Source organism: Vidua macroura, chromosome 15 (genome assembly GCF_024509145.1).
Source record: "Vidua macroura isolate BioBank_ID:100142 chromosome 15, ASM2450914v1, whole genome shotgun sequence".
NCBI lineage: Eukaryota > Metazoa > Chordata > Aves > Passeriformes > Viduidae > Vidua > Vidua macroura.
This window is the reverse complement of record NC_071585.1, coordinates 18,044,190-18,061,178: the sequence shown is the minus strand read 5'-3', so window position 1 is coordinate 18,061,178 and position 16,989 is coordinate 18,044,190. Positions and strand designations below refer to the sequence as shown.

General features: G+C 44.7%; 2 protein-coding genes across 3 annotated transcripts in view; both read right to left on the bottom strand.

The window, feature by feature from the left end:
- Positions 1–213: 213 nt before the first annotated feature.
- HSPA4 (heat shock protein family A (Hsp70) member 4) lies at positions 214–16,207 on the bottom strand. 2 transcript variants are annotated; one of them, XM_053991019.1, is made up of 19 exons: positions 16,053–16,207; positions 11,976–12,033; positions 10,207–10,347; positions 9,881–10,003; positions 9,348–9,447; positions 8,828–8,961; positions 7,301–7,545; positions 6,842–6,918; positions 6,410–6,561; positions 6,181–6,287; positions 5,699–5,832; positions 5,081–5,262; positions 4,633–4,719; positions 3,986–4,138; positions 3,428–3,553; positions 2,603–2,710; positions 2,183–2,302; positions 1,590–1,751; positions 214–1,385 (listed from the first exon to the last, which is right to left on the bottom strand). In XM_053991019.1, exons 1-19 carry the CDS (start codon positions 16,157–16,159, stop codon positions 1,188–1,190), a joined length of 2,514 nt encoding a protein of 837 aa, XP_053846994.1. In that variant the 5' UTR covers positions 16,160–16,207; the 3' UTR covers positions 214–1,187. The 2 variants fall into 2 exon arrangements, with proteins under 2 accessions (XP_053846994.1, XP_053846995.1); XM_053991020.1 differs by lacking the exon at positions 16,053–16,207 and adding an exon at positions 15,924–15,956.
- FABP6 (fatty acid binding protein 6) overlaps positions 14,958–16,989 on the bottom strand; it is a 103,526-nt gene continuing 101,494 nt past the window's right edge. The window contains exon 4 of the mRNA XM_053991048.1: positions 14,958–14,980. The gene's annotated coding sequence lies outside the window, so the exon portion shown is untranslated. The remainder of the gene's footprint in view (positions 14,981–16,989) is intronic.

The following is a 16,989-nucleotide window of genomic DNA, read 5'->3' as shown; positions in this document are numbered from 1 at the left end:
CCTATGGGTCCCGTCGAACGCGGGGCTTTCCGTGGTTGTGATTTATTACAGGGGGATTAAACTCACACCCGCCCACACCCCGCGGGAAGCCGCAAAGCCCCGGAGCAGCCGAGCAGAGCTCCTGGCACACCCCAAGAACCAGGGACGCAGCCCTTCCCTCCACCCCGGCACCGCTCTCTGCATTGGAATCAACAGCTGCAGCAGGCGATCCAGTAGAATCCAGTGCATTTATTTCTTGCAATAACTGAATGGGTGTTTTTCAGCTTTGGATTTTAACACATACAAATTAATTTTTGCAAGTTTAATGACAATCAGTACTAGAAGCAATTCATTGTATAAAGCTCATAGAAAAAAAAAACAGAACAAACCAACATATCCATCAGTTCTTGGTTTTCCTGGAAAAAAAGAAACCAAAACAAAAAAACCAAGCATTCCAAATGAAGGCCTCGTGGAAGCAAGCATACCCCTGCCAGAAAAAGTTAGGAACAAGTCAGAATCAACTATCAGCATAGGCAGCTGAAATACAAGTATTCACTCTTTCTACAAGCAGCTAATTTAACTAAAGACAAGGAGTTTACAGGGCCTAATTAGCTGGGGAGTTTGTGAGAAACCCACTCCCCTGTCCAGGAGCACATTCTGAGTCTGATCTGCAGTCTGGGCTAAGGAATAAAGGTGCTGATGAGCCACCCCTGCTCTGCAAACCTCCTGTAACCATCAACTGTTCCAGTGCAAATCAGAGTGAGTCCAGAGCAGGCATTCACACTAAACCAAGAGCAATGGAAGACTCTGCCTTGGCTCTCCCCTGCCCTCCCTGTAGTGCCAGTGCTGCAATCCACAGGGAATGGGAAGAGCAGGATGCACATCAGACTTCAGAAGTTGCCATCTCCCTCCTTCAAGGGAGAATTGACTCAGCCTGGACATTAAAAATGGAGAAGCAGCTTATGGCTGTTCCTAGAGGTCTAGTTAGACTACCAAAACTTCTAAATACAATCAATAAAGGCAAACACTGCTGAGCTGAGCGAGTCCTTCGCCACCTCCGCCTTCTGACCTGCTGCCCTGCCCAAACCTCTCCAAGAGTTACCAAGAGTGCTGCGGGATTCACTTGCTTCAGTTTGTATTCAGAACGTACAAAGTTGACAACTTAAAGCTTTATTGTAGTTTGCAATAATATAAACAAGTGCTGAAATTCAGTCAATGTCCATTTCTGGAAGCTTCTTGTCGGTGGCTGTGGGGGCAGAGCCCTGCTCGGGGGGCTGGGTCCCGCTCTCGGTGTCCCCCTGCCCGTCCAATGGTCCGTTGGGTTCCGTCGGCTTCTGCTCCTCCTTCGGCAGCTCCACCTTGGGTTTGGGTTTGTTCACTATGGGGTTACAAATACTTGCCAATTCCTAGAAAACACAGAAATAGCACATCCTTAGAAATGGTTTTATCTCCCACAGTTGAACTTTAACTTTTGAAACCACTGTTGGGAATACTCCAGTTGAGGGTTGATGTTCCCTGGTACTTTTGAGATTTCTCACCTCAGAGTTTTCTGATAGAGTAATAAACACAAAAAATCACAGAAATACAGTGAATTACGTAGAAAAACTTACTTTTGCTTTCGACTGTATGTCTTTTGCTTTTATAACTGGGTCCAAAGTAAGACTCCTCTTGTTCTGAAGGTTGAGGTTGTTGTTCATCCACTCCATGGCTTCATTGGTGCTCTTCTCCACCTTTGCCACGTCTGCTTCATCAAGATGATCATACAGTTCATCCTGCAACACCCAAACAGGAGCAGCTGTGTCAGTGGTTGAGCACAAACTGCATCCTGATTTCCTCAAAACTTAGCTTCAAAATACTAAAAGACCATTTAGCCAAGAGCTGTTGTGGTTAACAAATCAACAGAAGTGATCACCCACAGCTCGGTAACCAGAGACTGAAGATCTCCTGCTGCTGGCATTTTGCCTCCATGAGGAAATCAACACCTGATTAAAAAGGGACTGATTAAAAAGGACTGATTAAAAAGGGACCTGATTAAAAAGGGATGTGCAAGGCCCAAAGCCACTTCTGAAAATCTATTAAACATCAAGAACTCATAAGCTCACTGGAAGGTTACACCAGATTTTTGTCTGAAGCAGGTTACCTAAAATTCAGAAAATATTTGTACAATTTCCTTGTATTTTTCAGAAATTAAGTATGAAAATACCTTTGCTTTGAATGCATGAACAGCTTTCATGTACTGCTGGATTTGCTTCCCCAAGTCCTCAAATGCTTTTGGTCTTTCCTCTGATTCTTGGAATCTTGCCTGAATAGGCTGACCCAGAGTCTGAAACAAAGCACAACAGCTATAAAACTGATGGAGCATCACTGAGGGATCCTCAAGGTTTGACAGGATACATCAGCTTTCCTGAACTCCTCGGAACTCTGACTCTTCCCTCAACTTACAGGAAAGACTGAGCCTCCCTCAGCCCTGCTGCTACAGGTCTGTTGGAGACCTACTCCCCACACACTACCAATCCACAGCAGGCTGTTGTTACCTCAGAACCAGCAGACCCCAGACAGCTCCTCACTGGAACAAAGTTCTCCAGCTTTGGTAAATTCCCATGGGAATGTAAAAACCACTCACCTTCAGTTCTGCCAGTTTATCAATGTATATTTGTTTGGGCTGGTCTTCACCATCTTCATAAAGCCAATTTTCTGTATCTTCTAGCTTCAGTGTGAAGCTATTGCGATCCTGCAGCAATGCACACAAAACAGGCAGGTGACATCATTTATTAGGTGACAAATGGCATTAAATGGTACCTGGAACCTTTCTGGAAGGGTTGTATTTTTAGAATCTAAAGAACTCCGCCTGGAACTCTTTATCCTATTTTAGAGAAAAGTAAGAACTAAATTTTCTTCTGTAGAGCTTTGTGGTGGATTCCAGGCCCAAGGAAGAACCATGTGTGACAGCCACAGTTCAGATCAAATACTGTCACATCAAAGGCTTTTTTGTCCCCTGCACGTTTTCATTGTCACTACGTAAACAAGCCTGAGAACAGAGGGAAACTCTTCTTGAGCAAAGGTGCCATAAATGTCACCTGGCATGTCCCAGTTTGGGCTCTGCAGACACCTGGCTGGCAAAGCTCCACTGCAGTCAATGGAGATGCAGTCAGGTGTTCAGAGAGTCATCCCTAAAAGCAGAGTTAACTTCATCACACACCAAGCTCCTTCAGTACAACAGGGAAAGCTGATTAATAACGCCAAGAGATTTTCAGGCAACCAGTTCAGATACAGGTGCCCACATTTAGCAGATTATCATCAGAGCCAGAAAGGTTACAATTATTTCTTCAAATTTAAAGTCTGAATATGTAACTTATGTAAGTATAGTATGTGATACAGGTCAAGAGTTACTAAATCCAACTGCTGATTGTACCACAATGTATCAGGACAGTCGAGCAGCAATACTCACATCCTCACTGACGAATTTCTCATAAACACCGCAGAGTTTGTCTCTCATTTCGTACACATACTCCTCCACTGCATTCTTGGCATCATTCCTCTCCTTCTCCAGCTTATCCTGCATTATCATCTTACCCTGTGAACAAGGTATCAAATTAATTGGCTAAAAAGCTCATTATTTAACATTTATTTCCAGGGCACCTTGTTAGCAAAGGCTCAAACCAGATCAAGATTTTGCAAAACTGTTCTAACACGGCCCATGGCTAAAAACTGATTTCAGTTTTGGTGTGATGTCCAATACAGCACAGGACAATCCTCCTCCACCCTGCGGGTCACCTGCACCTTCTGGAGGTTTTCTGCAGAACAGCCCTTTGAGAGCGACAGCTCCCCTGACCAGGAGCAATGAATGTATTCTGCCTCCACGGGGCACTGTTGTTCACCTCAGACTTCTAACTGCTTGTTTTATTCCTTTTAATCCTTTCCTTACCATCCTTAACCACGTTTAACGAACAACAGCAATTCTGGAGACCAACAAGTGACATTTTTAGCTTGGGCAGGAAGAGTTTACCTCGTTCTCAATGAACAAGTTGAGCATGTCCTTCCCTATCTGCCACACCAGCTGGTTCTCGATGGGAAGGTCCACTGTGGTCGTCTTCACTTTGGCCTTCTTGGCCTGAGGTGGCTGATCCACTTTCTTGTCTTTCGAGTCAGCCTGACAAGTCTGCATTAAAATATAATTACATTCACAGTAAAAACAGCATCACCACTCAGTTCAAGGGGAGCAATCAAAGTTCACATCAGAAAAACTGAGTTAGCACCTCAACAAGAAAACCAAACACTCCCTGCCATTCTGACACCGCAGCTGCTGAATCCTGAGGCAATTAATGCAGCCACTGACCTTTTCTGGGCACTCTACATTCATGGGAGAGGGTGCTCATGGCAGAACACTGTTCTAGTATTCAAGTTATTGAAAACTAGATGATTATTTCTTCCCTGAACAGGAGAGTTCCCCCATTTTATCAGTACCAGGTCACCTGACAGGTCTGCAGTTATCAGTGCCATTTGTGTCCTTTCTAAAGCTCTAATCACAATAGACCACCAGTGCATTGAAATACAAGTTCAGCTTCCAGAACTATGACAAAGGCAGCAGACGTGCTCACACTCCTCATAGTCTCACAAATCTCATGAAAATAAAGTCTCAAATGCTCCTGTTACCTCCATTTCTTCAGACTCTGCCTTATTTTCAGGCTGGGTTTGCTGTTGCTCTTCAGCCTTTTGTTGCTCCTCGTCTACTTGCATCTTCTGAAATTCAGAGAGATCCAATTTCACACATTAAACAAATGCAGATCACTGCTTCAGTTCCTAGGCTGATCCTGTAACACCTCTAATACTCTTTAGGCAAAACAAACAGAATGAAAACTGCAGGAATAAATTATGAGCTCCAGTCTTTGCTCCAGCAAGCCACAGCTCAATCAGTAAGAATTTGATCTACACTTCAAGTCCTAATTTCAAGAGATCTATCACTGGTGTAACATACTACAATGAGTACTCAATCTCATATTTCAGTTGTGGGCATGTCTAGTAAATCCTTACACAAGCCTGAGCCCATGTCCAGCTGTGCTTCATGGGGATTCTGAGCAGCTGGGAGCAGTGAGTCTGTTACCTCTTCCTCCTTCGCGTGCTGATCTGTCTCCATTGGCTCCTCGTTCTCATCAGATTTATGAACCTCCACCAGAGATGCGCTTGAAACACTGAAGATGCCATGGATATTTATTCTAACTTTGACTTTCACTTTGGAACTGGATCCATCTGTTTGAGGAGTGACCTTCTGAACCAAGAAGTGAGCTAAATAGACAGAAAAAAAACCAAACACTTTTGATTAACCTCAGTTCTGAATGCAAAGCAAACCCCAACTGCTGCTGACACAGCTCACTGCAATGTGCTCAGGGAATGTTAAAACCCACTCAAGTTGGACAATCCAGTTTTTTTACTCAGCAATGCTGGGGCACAGCTATTGGGAATTCTTTATGTCAAACCTAGTGTTACTTTTATCAGAGCAAAAGACTGCACAACTCTCAGCGTGCCCCTTCCATGTTTGCCCCAGTATTAGGATGCTCTTTTTGCCCATAAACTTCATGCTACTCCACCTATTTTACTGAAAAATTCATTTGAAATGTTGTCCTGAGAGCATTTGCAGTAGGCTGCATGTCCAGCCTAATTAGACAGAAAAGGCTTGAAACCCAGCAAAGACTCTTAGTTAAAGGTACAAAATGGTGCTAACCTATAGCAGGGTCTGGGTAAGGCAGCTCCTTGGGGGAACTGTAGTAGGCCTCCAGAGTGAAGGGCTCCTTCCTGTAGAAAGTGAGGACCTTGGAAAAGGGAGCAGGGTGGTTCTTGGGGAAGACCTCACAGTCACTGCAAGAGAAAACACAGCCTGTGTTCAGTATGACAACACAGCTGGTAAGGTAACTAAACATTTCTAGATACTCTTAGGGAAAAAGTTTCCTTAAGAAGTGACAAGACTGTCCTGATCCTTCAGGCTAAGTAACACAACAGCCACGCAGGAAGTGCCAAACTGCCACTCGACCTCGGTTTTGTTTTCTGCCATCATTAACTTCAGAAGTGTCAAAACTGGAAGTGTTAAATGGGCATTTAACCCTGGAAATACCCAGTTCTAAGGGTATTTCTTGATGTTTGTTATTTACTCTAATCATCACCTGTAATTTTAAGCTGTAACATGCAAGAAGATCGTACTGGTTTTACCTCAGGCCTTCCTCTGCTGGCGAATTCCATCGCAAAGAGATGGGGTACGGTATCAAATCTGTGATAGAAAACTCTCTCACTTTGAAAGCCGGGGACAAAATTGCACACTGCAAGAGCACAAAAGCCACATTACAAATGTTCAGACTTTAGGTGAACAAGCATTTCATTCAGCAAGTAGCTATTGATGCTGCTTAATATTCTCACAGCTAAAGCAAACAGCACTTTTTACCTGCAGTGCACAGCCTCGTGCCACAGCCTCATCTGCATTCAGGGTTGTACTGACTTCTTTGCCAAAAAATTTACTGATCTTCTCTTTGACAGCAGGGATTCTTGTGGTACCACCAACTATCTCTACTGCATGAATATCCTCCTTCTTCAACCCTAGAAAGGAGTGAGACAATGCATGATATGTTTCTCTTTCACATTAATACACCGACATCATAAACCAGAAGTTTTAATAGACCAACTTTAGGCTAAGTTTCTAAGCAGTAAAAATTTCAGCTCTTAGCTTGAGAGAGAAAGTTTTTTAATCTTGTAGCTGGTAAGCAGGAAACGGTTGTTTGTGGTAAAGCCTTGTGTCCAACATGCAAAGGCAGCCTGCACTCTGGCTGGCTCCTGTCTGCATGCAGAGCACACCACTGCCCCCACACTCCCCACTCACTGGCTTGCTCCAGCACGCTGCGAAGGGGCGGCTCCACTCTTGCCAGGAGTCCTTCACACATCTCCAAAAACTTGCTCCTGTTGGAAGAAGCCGTAAACAAAGCTCTAGCACACCATAAACAACATTGCAAACAACAGGATGCCCAAACTGAAGGAATGCCACTTTCACTGTGTACTGCAGGGTTTTCTCTCCCCCAGTCCCAGCTTTATACTTTGGTATGTTCTCCCAGACAAAACCGGGTTCCAGTAACCCTGGCATCCTTGCAACATTCCCAGCCCTCCCTCCTAACTCAAGGCCACTGACCAGGCTCTAAACACTTGCATTTCCAGCAGCATTCCTGCACATGTTGTTCTTTGATTTCTCACCTCCCTGCAGCCCTAAGAGCTGACACTTCATACCAAGTTTTTAACTGCCTGAAGGGCACTCTGAAGTTTCCCCTTGTAGAGGAGCCAAGGTTACCTGTTCATGGTTCCAGACACATCTATATCATTCATGAAGCACTCTATGTTCATGGGCAGGTCAGAGGCATTGGCACTCATCAGCTTCTTCAGCCTCTCACACTCCTGGTACAGCCTCAGCAGCGCTCGGATCTTGGACTTGATGTCAAGTTTGTATTTCTTCCCAAACTCCTCACAAAAGTATTCCACCAACACCTCATCAAACTTTCTGCCTCCAAGGGTTGTATCAAACGCTGTAGCAAGAACCTTAAAGGAAGGGAACCCTTCAGTAAGAGTACAATGTGCCATTACCCAATGAAAGCAATCAGCAGTCCACATCAAAGCAGTGCTTTGTTTATAGTTCAACTCTAAATTAAAGAAATCTGCTGGAATGAGGTGACAACTGCTTTAAAAGGAATTTAGGGAGATCGGGCAGGACTTAGCAACACAATCTGCTCCATAGCCTGTGCTGGGAGCAGATCTCTGTTCCAAATTCTGCTTAGCCACTGTCAGTTTGAGTCATATCCCAGTTTAATATTTGATGCCTCCTAAGGGTGGAACACCAAGCTAAAAATAAAACAGGAAGAAAATAAATGATATTAACTCTTAAAACAGGTGCTCCTTTTTGATGAAGGAATTATCTGCAAAGAACACCTGCAGCCCACCCACCTCAGCTCATTCTGCTCTGTAAACACACCAGGAATTTATTTCTTTAGGAACAGAAATCATTACCCTCAATACCCCTTCAGATGGCTTTGGCCTCTACACTGGCTAACAGACCTGCACTCTGGAACCCAAAGCATTCTTTCCACACTGCCATGGCTTCCAAGTTTAAAAAACAAATCCAAGAGAAACACAAAGGTTACATTTCCTCACATAAATAAAACTGTGAGAAAACAAACGTTGACAGAACATATCTCTGCATTTCACTACCTCAAAATTTAAATTCTGCATCTGTTTCTTCAGCCAATCATGAGAAAGGTATTGCAACTGTGAAGTCCTGATTGTAATAATTAATAATAATAAAAATGCTGGTAAGAAAGGTGTTTGCTGCAAAACAGCAATGCTTTGGCAGTGTACACTCACAAGTACACTGTCACCTGGTGAGCTTCCACTGGCAGATTAAAGCAATCAGAAATGTTTCTTCACTTGTACATGAGCACCACAGTGAGGGTTCAGAAACAATGTCTGCCACTTACACCACTGCAGGAATTCCTGCTTCAACACCAGATCTCATGACTGAACTGGAGTATTTTTCTGAAAGCAGCACAGTCAGATATGATAACTTCTGAATAAACCATTTAATCCAGGTTTTTTATTCTTTGCCAGTCTGCTGATTAAGGCATGTTTGCTTCCTCCACACACTGCTCAAAAGCTCTCTAGTTCCCTGCCCTACTTTTTGCTCCAGACAAAGTGCAATTTTAAGAACAAGAACTGTGCTGTGTGGATGCCCCTCTGTGAAGCCAGGCAGGCTTGCCTGCCACAGTCCATGGCTGTGCTGATGAATGTTCTACAGATAATCAAAATGGATGTGTAACAGCTTGTTTACTTTCAGTTTGCCTTTGTTGAATGCACAAACAGAAACTTGATATGCAGAATGCCCCATGTCCACAAAAACAACGTTCCGTGGCTTTTCTTCGAAGGCAGGCAGGTCTTGCTTATAGATCCCATATGCAAGTGCAACTACAGAAATAAAAGTATAGTTAGGACATAGAGGTTTGTAATTATCAAGAAATAAGTGGTAATCAGGAATCAGCATTAGCATTTTATTGTGCTCCTCAAGCTACAGACACTGAATAAACAGAATTCTCAATGCTAAAGAAACACGGAAGAACATTAAACAGTACCACCCCTCCCTCAGCTGCATTAAAACAGATATTCACCAAATATCTTTATGCCTTTCTAATACAATGAAAAGACAAACCAGAATTTAAGAAACTTTCTGATCAACTCATCTATTCCAAGTGTATAAAAGCAGCTGTAATTCTAGAAAGCAAGGCTCACTGGCAGAATAAAGCCTTTTCATGTACTAAAATGACAACACTGAGTGGGGGACAGGAAGGAATTACCTGCAGTTGTTTCATTGATTAGTCTCAGACAGTTGAGACCAGCAATCTGGGTAGCATCCATCACAGATCTCCTTTCTGCATCTGTGTAGAAACAAGGAACCTGCAAGGAGGTCAGAGAGCCAATATTAACATTTCCAGGAGACACCTTCAGGAAAGAGTTACAAGGGAGGACAGTGAGCTCATGGAGCACAGGCCTCCTTCAAATGCAGCGCTCATTTCAGTTGCAATAGAGGAAAAGAAGAAAAATTACATAATTACATTTTTCTAGTCCATATCACAAGGCACTCATTTCTGGAGCACATAATCAGAAAATAGGAATCGAATATTATTTATGCTCCTAATTAGCAGCAATTTAAGACCATTAATGATATAAGTCTAATTTCCAAGAGGTGTAAGATTTGGTTTAAACAGAAAAGAAAGATACCTGGACATTCAAGTTTCCTGGCCAATTTAATCAGATTCAATTTAATGCTGCAGCCATTTCAGTTCAGACAGTAACTAGTTCTGTGTGTTTTGATGGATTCCATACTTACAGAAACAACACAGTCAACCACAGGCTTCTTAAGCGCATTCTCAGCAGTCTCCTTTAATTTGGTCAGAAGCATTCCTGTCACCTGCTCAATTGTAAAGTTTCTTTCTTCTTCCATATACATGGCCTTCAAATAAAAATTGTGCACACTCATTACACTGCAGAGGAACCCAGACACCATCTCCATTATCAGCCTTTTATTCCCTTCCCTGTTAAGGCTTTCCATTCAAAAGAGAACACAAACTACAGCGAACAGATTGAAAACAGAGAAATAAAAGGAAACTTTATCAGTTTCCTCCTCTGGCTCTTTCTCAAACATGCCAGACTTACCTTGATGCCAGTTGAGCCTGTTGGCAGCTGGACAAGTTCATAGGCAAGGCTTTCTTTTTCAGCTTGAACAAAGGGATCTGAGAATGCACGACCATGAAATCTTTTAAAACTTTGTACTGTATTCTTTGCATTTGAAATAACCTAGAGGAAAAGAAATCTTTAATACAACGTGGCAGGGGAACATCTGAATTTCAAACAGAAGATAGAGTTTTGTTCTCATGCTTCTCCCACCAGAGTATTTTTGTCATTTGTATCTTAACAGAATCTGGGCAGGTGCTGGGAGGCAGCTTCCCTCTGGTTGCTCAGGGAACCTACAGAAATTTGAGATGGAAAATAAAATGTACACTAAAAACTGAGCCAAGGCTATAAAATATTGATTACAACCACACTCAAATTCCATAGTGCACGGGTAGGAAACTCTTTAGAACTGTTAGCAAAATCTCTTTCCCACTTACCTGTTCTCTACCCCCTACCTTTCTACAACCAGTGATTGCCCAAACATAACAAGCACATGGATGTAAACTCCAGCTCAGTTCATCACATGCACATGACACTCAACACACAGATATTCTCACAAAACAACTCAAGGACCTGCTCATGAAGCTTTAGGAGGTCAGGAGGTCCCATGGAATGATACTGTCACCTTGATTTATCTGACAAAAGGCAGACTGACTTTCGTTACCAGCAGAGATCAGCACAGAGATGTGAAAGCCCATCCCAGCTGGCTTTATGTAGCACAAGTGAAGGGAATTCTGTCACTGACACCAGAGCGAGGCACACACTGAAAACCACAGGCACTGAGAGAGCAGACAGGCACTGTTCCACAGAGCATTACCTGGGATTTGGGCTCAGGCAGGAGTCTACTTCCTAAGTAACTTGGGCTGGATGTTCTCTAAGTTTAGTCTGTGCAGGACATACTCATCTCTACAGGGCTCTGCACCAATGGATTTCGTTAAGCTAAGCAGACTCAATTCCAGGAAAAAACAGCTGTGTTTGGTTCTAGTACAGTTGTGCTGTTTTTGAAGAACATGGCTGTGTCCAGGCATTTTTGAATTTTAGATAAAGAATCTTCACAAATCTCTAGGCTTTTTAGGCTAAGAAAAAACAACTGTTTGACTAGTCACTTCCTGTAGAAGACTTGAAAAAATAAATCATCTTTTATAGGAGTTACTTACACAGCAACATAAAATCTGATACAGCAAGACCCAAATACCACAAGTAGGACAAATCACCTTAACTTCTTCTCAGTCCTTAAATTACATTTACCTGCCTACAGCAACAGAAACTCAGATTATGGGCAAGAACACCCAAGAGAGATATTTAGGTTGTAATTCAGCTACAAAGGGTCAAGAAAGCTCTATCTATTTACACTCAAATATGCCCCCTTTCTGCCCATCATGCACTTAATGGAATTCTATAGAACAGAGTCACATAATTAAAAGCCATCATAAAGCATAGAACTGGAACAAACTAGGGCAGGGTGAAGCACCCCTTGTGAATTTAGGTTCGCAACTTGAAAAAAAATTAGTAGCTATTAGAATTTCTTAAGAGGCACAGCTTTATTTTGTACACTTCATTATGTGCAAGGATCAACCCTGAGATTTCTCTGCCAGATGACAAAGCAGCAGCCCATGGTGAACAGCTGAGGGCAGCTCAGCTGTTCATTGGTTAAGGAGACACCAGGGCAGCAGCTCAGGGACATCAGTTATCTGCAGTGACAAACCCCACACTGCTGCTCTGAAGTTGTTCTACCCAAACCCCACACTCACCTGGCTTTTAGCTGCAGCACCAATGGAGCGATTCTTGGGCCCAAAGGATATACAGGCTCTGCAAGGAAAAGAGTGAGTTCAGTCACTGACTCTACAGCTGTACATCTACTGCACATCTTCTGGGTAAAAAGTACTGATACTGTCTAGAAAATCACTGTAATTTATATGATTTGCTCCATTAAAAACGTTGGTCACTCGCTGCAATCTGTGCATGGGAGGTTCTGTGGATTCTGGGAAAATCCAGCATTATAACTGCATTTAAAACAGCAATGGTCCTCCCTGCAGAACAGACTAACCCCAAACTCATCCATGCTCCTTCAAGCTTCCATCAAAGCACTGACTGGGCAGACAGCCTTATCTCAGTAACTGCCCGTGTAGTGATGCACTCAGGGATACGCTGGTAGCCAATAACACAGGAAACATTCGACTGCTCAGCAGACAAACACGAGGTAAATCAGGTATTAAGGAAGTTGTTCCTACACGTCTGTGGCAGGTGCTAACTAAGCTTTCCAGGTTTAAGGCAAACCCTTCAAGGGCAGAAAGAAACCATCTGCAGAGAAAGATTGGTCTTTGAGAGTTTCATCTGTACCCACTGAAATAACCTGGAGCACAAAAAGAGAAATTATGTTTTACTCCCCCCTGCCTTGTGACAGCCTGCAGTTCTGAATAGAGAAATCCTCCTTTTAGGAGAAATTCCTTGGCCGATTAAGCCTCTTGATTTACATATTTAACAAACTGTAGGAGCCCTAACAAAACAGAATCCAGCCCTCTAATCCAAGTTGTTCATACCACTTGGTGGGGGGAACCCTGCCATTAGGTAAGCAGATCTTTACTGCTCACACAACATGCCAACTAAGTCTAATTAAGCTGCTCTCCATGCAGCAGGTTAAGAATCTGCTTTACAGCAGGGTGATGCCACAGGGCTGCCACAGGAAACATTCCAGCTCAGCCTGAGGTTTGGAATTGGGCATTCCAAGCAGAAACTGTCAAAACCAACCTGAAGGCTGGGGTGATAGAATTGCACTGGGTTTGTATCTTCTTCAATTTACTAACAACTTCACAAATGCACCAAGGCCTACCCTAAAGCATGTGCTACAACAGAATTAACATTTCTGAATAAATCTGCAGTGTTTGAAACAACTATTAATGACATTAAGTTTGTGCTCTGCAGACCCTCAGGCCCACACCAATGGAACAGGAGCTAAAAACCTAATGAGCCCAGAGCAGGGAGCTGGTTATTAATTTACTCTGGTCTCCTGAAAGGAATTAAGACATGAATTGTTGCCCTTCTCTTGGACAAAAAAAAATATCCAGCTACTTCACTGCTGAATTCACAAACCAAGATCCCCTCACCAACACAAATGCACTAATTTAGATGAAAGCCCTGGTAGTGAGTTTCATTCACAGAGGTGAGTGAAACTAGGAAGAAGGAGGGAAAGAAGGAAGAATTTTCAACCAGTCTCATTTCCCAAATCAGTTCACAAGAACCAGTAAACTCATGAAATACAAATTACACTATTACACGATTTCTGGGAGCTAAAAACTAACCAGTGCATTTTAAGTAGCAACATTCACAGTGAAGGTCATCAGAGGCCCTCTGCACTGACCATCAGCACCAGCTCCAGAAGGTCAATCACAATGATTTCATTTAACTCAAGGCCCTTCATGCCTACAGAAATAATGAAACTATCTTATTTTTCCCTCTCCGTTTCCACTAGCTTTCTCTCTACCACTTTTCCACGTCCAAAGACAAACACAGTTCGCACAGCTTTGGGATGTAAAAGTTCAAATTTTACAGCATTCCAGAAGAATCCAAGTACCAGAGCTGAAGGCAGATTCCGTGGGAGTGTCATCAGTGCCACTGAACTCAGACCAATACACTCAGTGGGGTTTATTTTAATAATACCAATTATTACAATAACACATACAAAACACAGTGTTTAACCCTGAGCATGAGCCCGTGCCTGAGGAAACCTGCCACTACACCCTGCATGACTTCCCCACTGTAACAACTGCTCAGCACTGACTTTTTGAACCAGGCTTCTGATTCCAAGTCACTCAAAAACCATGCAGAAGTTCTTTTAATAGAAGGGTCTGCTTGCAGAATGGTTTTCTGCATTCCCTCAGAACAGTACCTGGAGATTAAGCCCTGCTAAAACCCTCTCATTTGCATTATGCTCATTTTTTCCAGTTTCACTTCAGGCTTCCATAACTGAACTATTTCCCAAGAGATGCACTGTGTCAGATATTTCATTTAGCTCATCTCCTTCAACAAGGGAGATTTGTGCTCACATCTCAAATATATAGATGTATTTATCAGCAGAACTTCAACTCCCTGAGGGCCAAATACCTACAGCTATTAGAACCCAGCTCTGATACTCTCTACATTCAATATTTTCCCAGTACATCTAACCTTTAAACTTCCACATTATTGAGAACACTTAAGAGATCTCCAGATACTCGGGCACACATGCTGAATTCAAAATTTTCTTCTCCATTTATTCATTGCTTAGAGACAGGAGGAAGCAAACAGTGATGTATTGTCTAATGAGAAGCAAGGTCACTCTGGGCTTTCTGAAGTGATGCGAGGGATCTAAAAAACCCCAAACATCAAAGATGATGCAACTGTCTCACCGAGACAGCCACTTCAGGATCTGCCTAAATAAAGCCACAGTGCAACAGAGGGGAAGCTCCAGAAACACTTCTAGGACAGCTTTCCCCCACAGTTCCTCTCCAGGTCTGATGCCCAATTCTTGATGCAAATTCTTTTCCCACCTTCATTTTGCAACTCATTCATAGAGTTTTACAGCAGTTCTCTCTTTCCTTCTTAGGAGCTCATTAATAAACTGAGACAATGCACACTCCTGTTGAGAATGTGTTAGGAGGGATCGTTACAAAAGCAGGGCTAGAATATACTGACCACATTGTATCACGGAATCATGGAATGATGTGGGTTGGGAGGGACCTTAAAGCTCATCCAGTCCCCCTGCCATGGGCAGGGACACCTTCCACCATCCCAGGCAGCACCAAGGCCCATCCAGCCTGGCCTTGGACACTCCCAGGGATCCAGGGGCAGCCACAGCTTCTCTGGGCAGCCTGTGCCAGGGCCTGCCCACCCTCACAGGGAAGGATTTTTTCCCAATATCCAATGCAAACCTCCTCTCTTGTCAGTTTTGAAGCCATTGCCCTTGTCCTGGCACTGCAGGCTGCTGAGCAGCTGTCCAAGCTTTGATCCCAGGACAAGCCATGGGGCTCACACAGAGCCCGGCACCAGCCCAGCCCTCCCCTGCCTGGTCCTGCTGTGCTGGGACCGCAGGGGAATGACAGCCGTGCTACCAGAACACGGCGTATGAACACGCAGGGAATTAAGGTCTGGCACTTGCAGCAGCCAGGGATGCTTTTCTCTACACTCACAGCCCCCGTCCTTCTAATCCCCAGGGCAGAGCCCGCCTCGGGGGGGACAAACCGGCCGTACTGCACCCAAAGGCTGGGAGAGCTGGGGCTGTTCAGCCTGGAAATGAGAAGGTTGTGCGGACACCTCGGAGCGTCTTGCAGCGTCTCAAGGGGCTACAAGGAAGCCGGAGTTTCTGCATCTGGAACTGGACTGACAGCACAAGGGGGTGCTGAAAGAACACGGCTTCAGACTGAAAGAAGGGAAATTTAAATTAGATGTAGGGTAGAAATTCTTCCCTGTGAGGGTGAGGAGACACTGGCACAGACTGCCCACAGAAACTGTGGCTGCCCCATCCCTGGAAGTGTTCGAGGCCAGGCTGGACGGGGTTTGGAGCAACGTGGGATGGTGGAAGGTGTCCCTGCCAATGGCAGAGGAGTAGAACTGGATGAGCTTTAAGGTCCCTTCCACCCCCTTAGCATCCTATAATTCTGTGATTCTACGAAAGGCAGCTGAGCGGGTGGCCCGAAGCCCCCTCCGTGTCTGCCGCGTCTTACCGCATCTCTATGAGCACTTTATACCTCCGCTCCTCCCGGCCCCGCCGCTTCCCTCCCTCCCCGGCCCCGCCACGCCGGGCCCCGCGGGCGCCTTGCCGCCGCCTCAGCGCGCCTCCCGGGCTCACTCACGGCGTGCAGCGGTCGCTGTACTCGTTGGCGACAGTCTCGATGCCGCCGGCGCGGGCCACAGCCACGTAGCAGCTCTGGAAGCCCAGGTCGATGCCCACCACGGACATGGCGGCGGCGCTGAGGGGGGAGCGCGGTACCGGCAATTCTCGAAAGATCCCGTCGGGCCGCGGCCGCGCCGGCGCTGAGGGCGGCCGAGATCTCGCGAGAGCGCGCGGCGCGCGGCGCGGCTGAGGGCGGGCTCTCTGAGGGCGCTCGGGGCCGTCTCCCTTTGCTCCTCTGCCAAAGTTCTTTCCTTGCGCCAGGAATGGCAGAAAAAGGCGATAAAGACACAGCTTGGCAGCACTGCAGAGGTCGCTGAGTTGCTGCCCTTAGTCCGAAGCGGCCGGTGCCGCAGAAAAGCCGTTTAGTGACACTTCTTCCTTGCCTGTGGTGTAAGGACCTGAGGGTGACAGATGTGGTGGATGGGAACAGCACACACACCATGAGATGCAATGGTAATACAAGTACAGTCTCTGGAAACACAGTTTTTGCAGAAAAGGACTTAAACGCCTCCTTATAATTTCTCTTTTGTGATTCAGACATTGCTTGAAACGTCCAAGGCCAGATTGGACGGGACTTGGAGCACCCTGGGACAGTGGAAGGTGTCCCTGCCCATGGCAGGGGTGGAACGAGATGGCCTTTAGGGTCCTTTCAACCCAAACCATTCTGGAATTGGATGTTCTGATTATTCCTGAATTACAGCAGAAGGTCCAAGGCTGGTTTTGATGATCCCAGGTTGAAAATCCAAGGTGTCATAATTTGAGATGGTGTTAAAAGATGGTTTGACACCAAATAGCTCCCAATAAAATTCAGCATTTGATTGCTTTATGTCCAGTAGGATTTACAGTACACTTGGTGTATAATCATCACAGACTATTTTAATATTATTATATCTCAC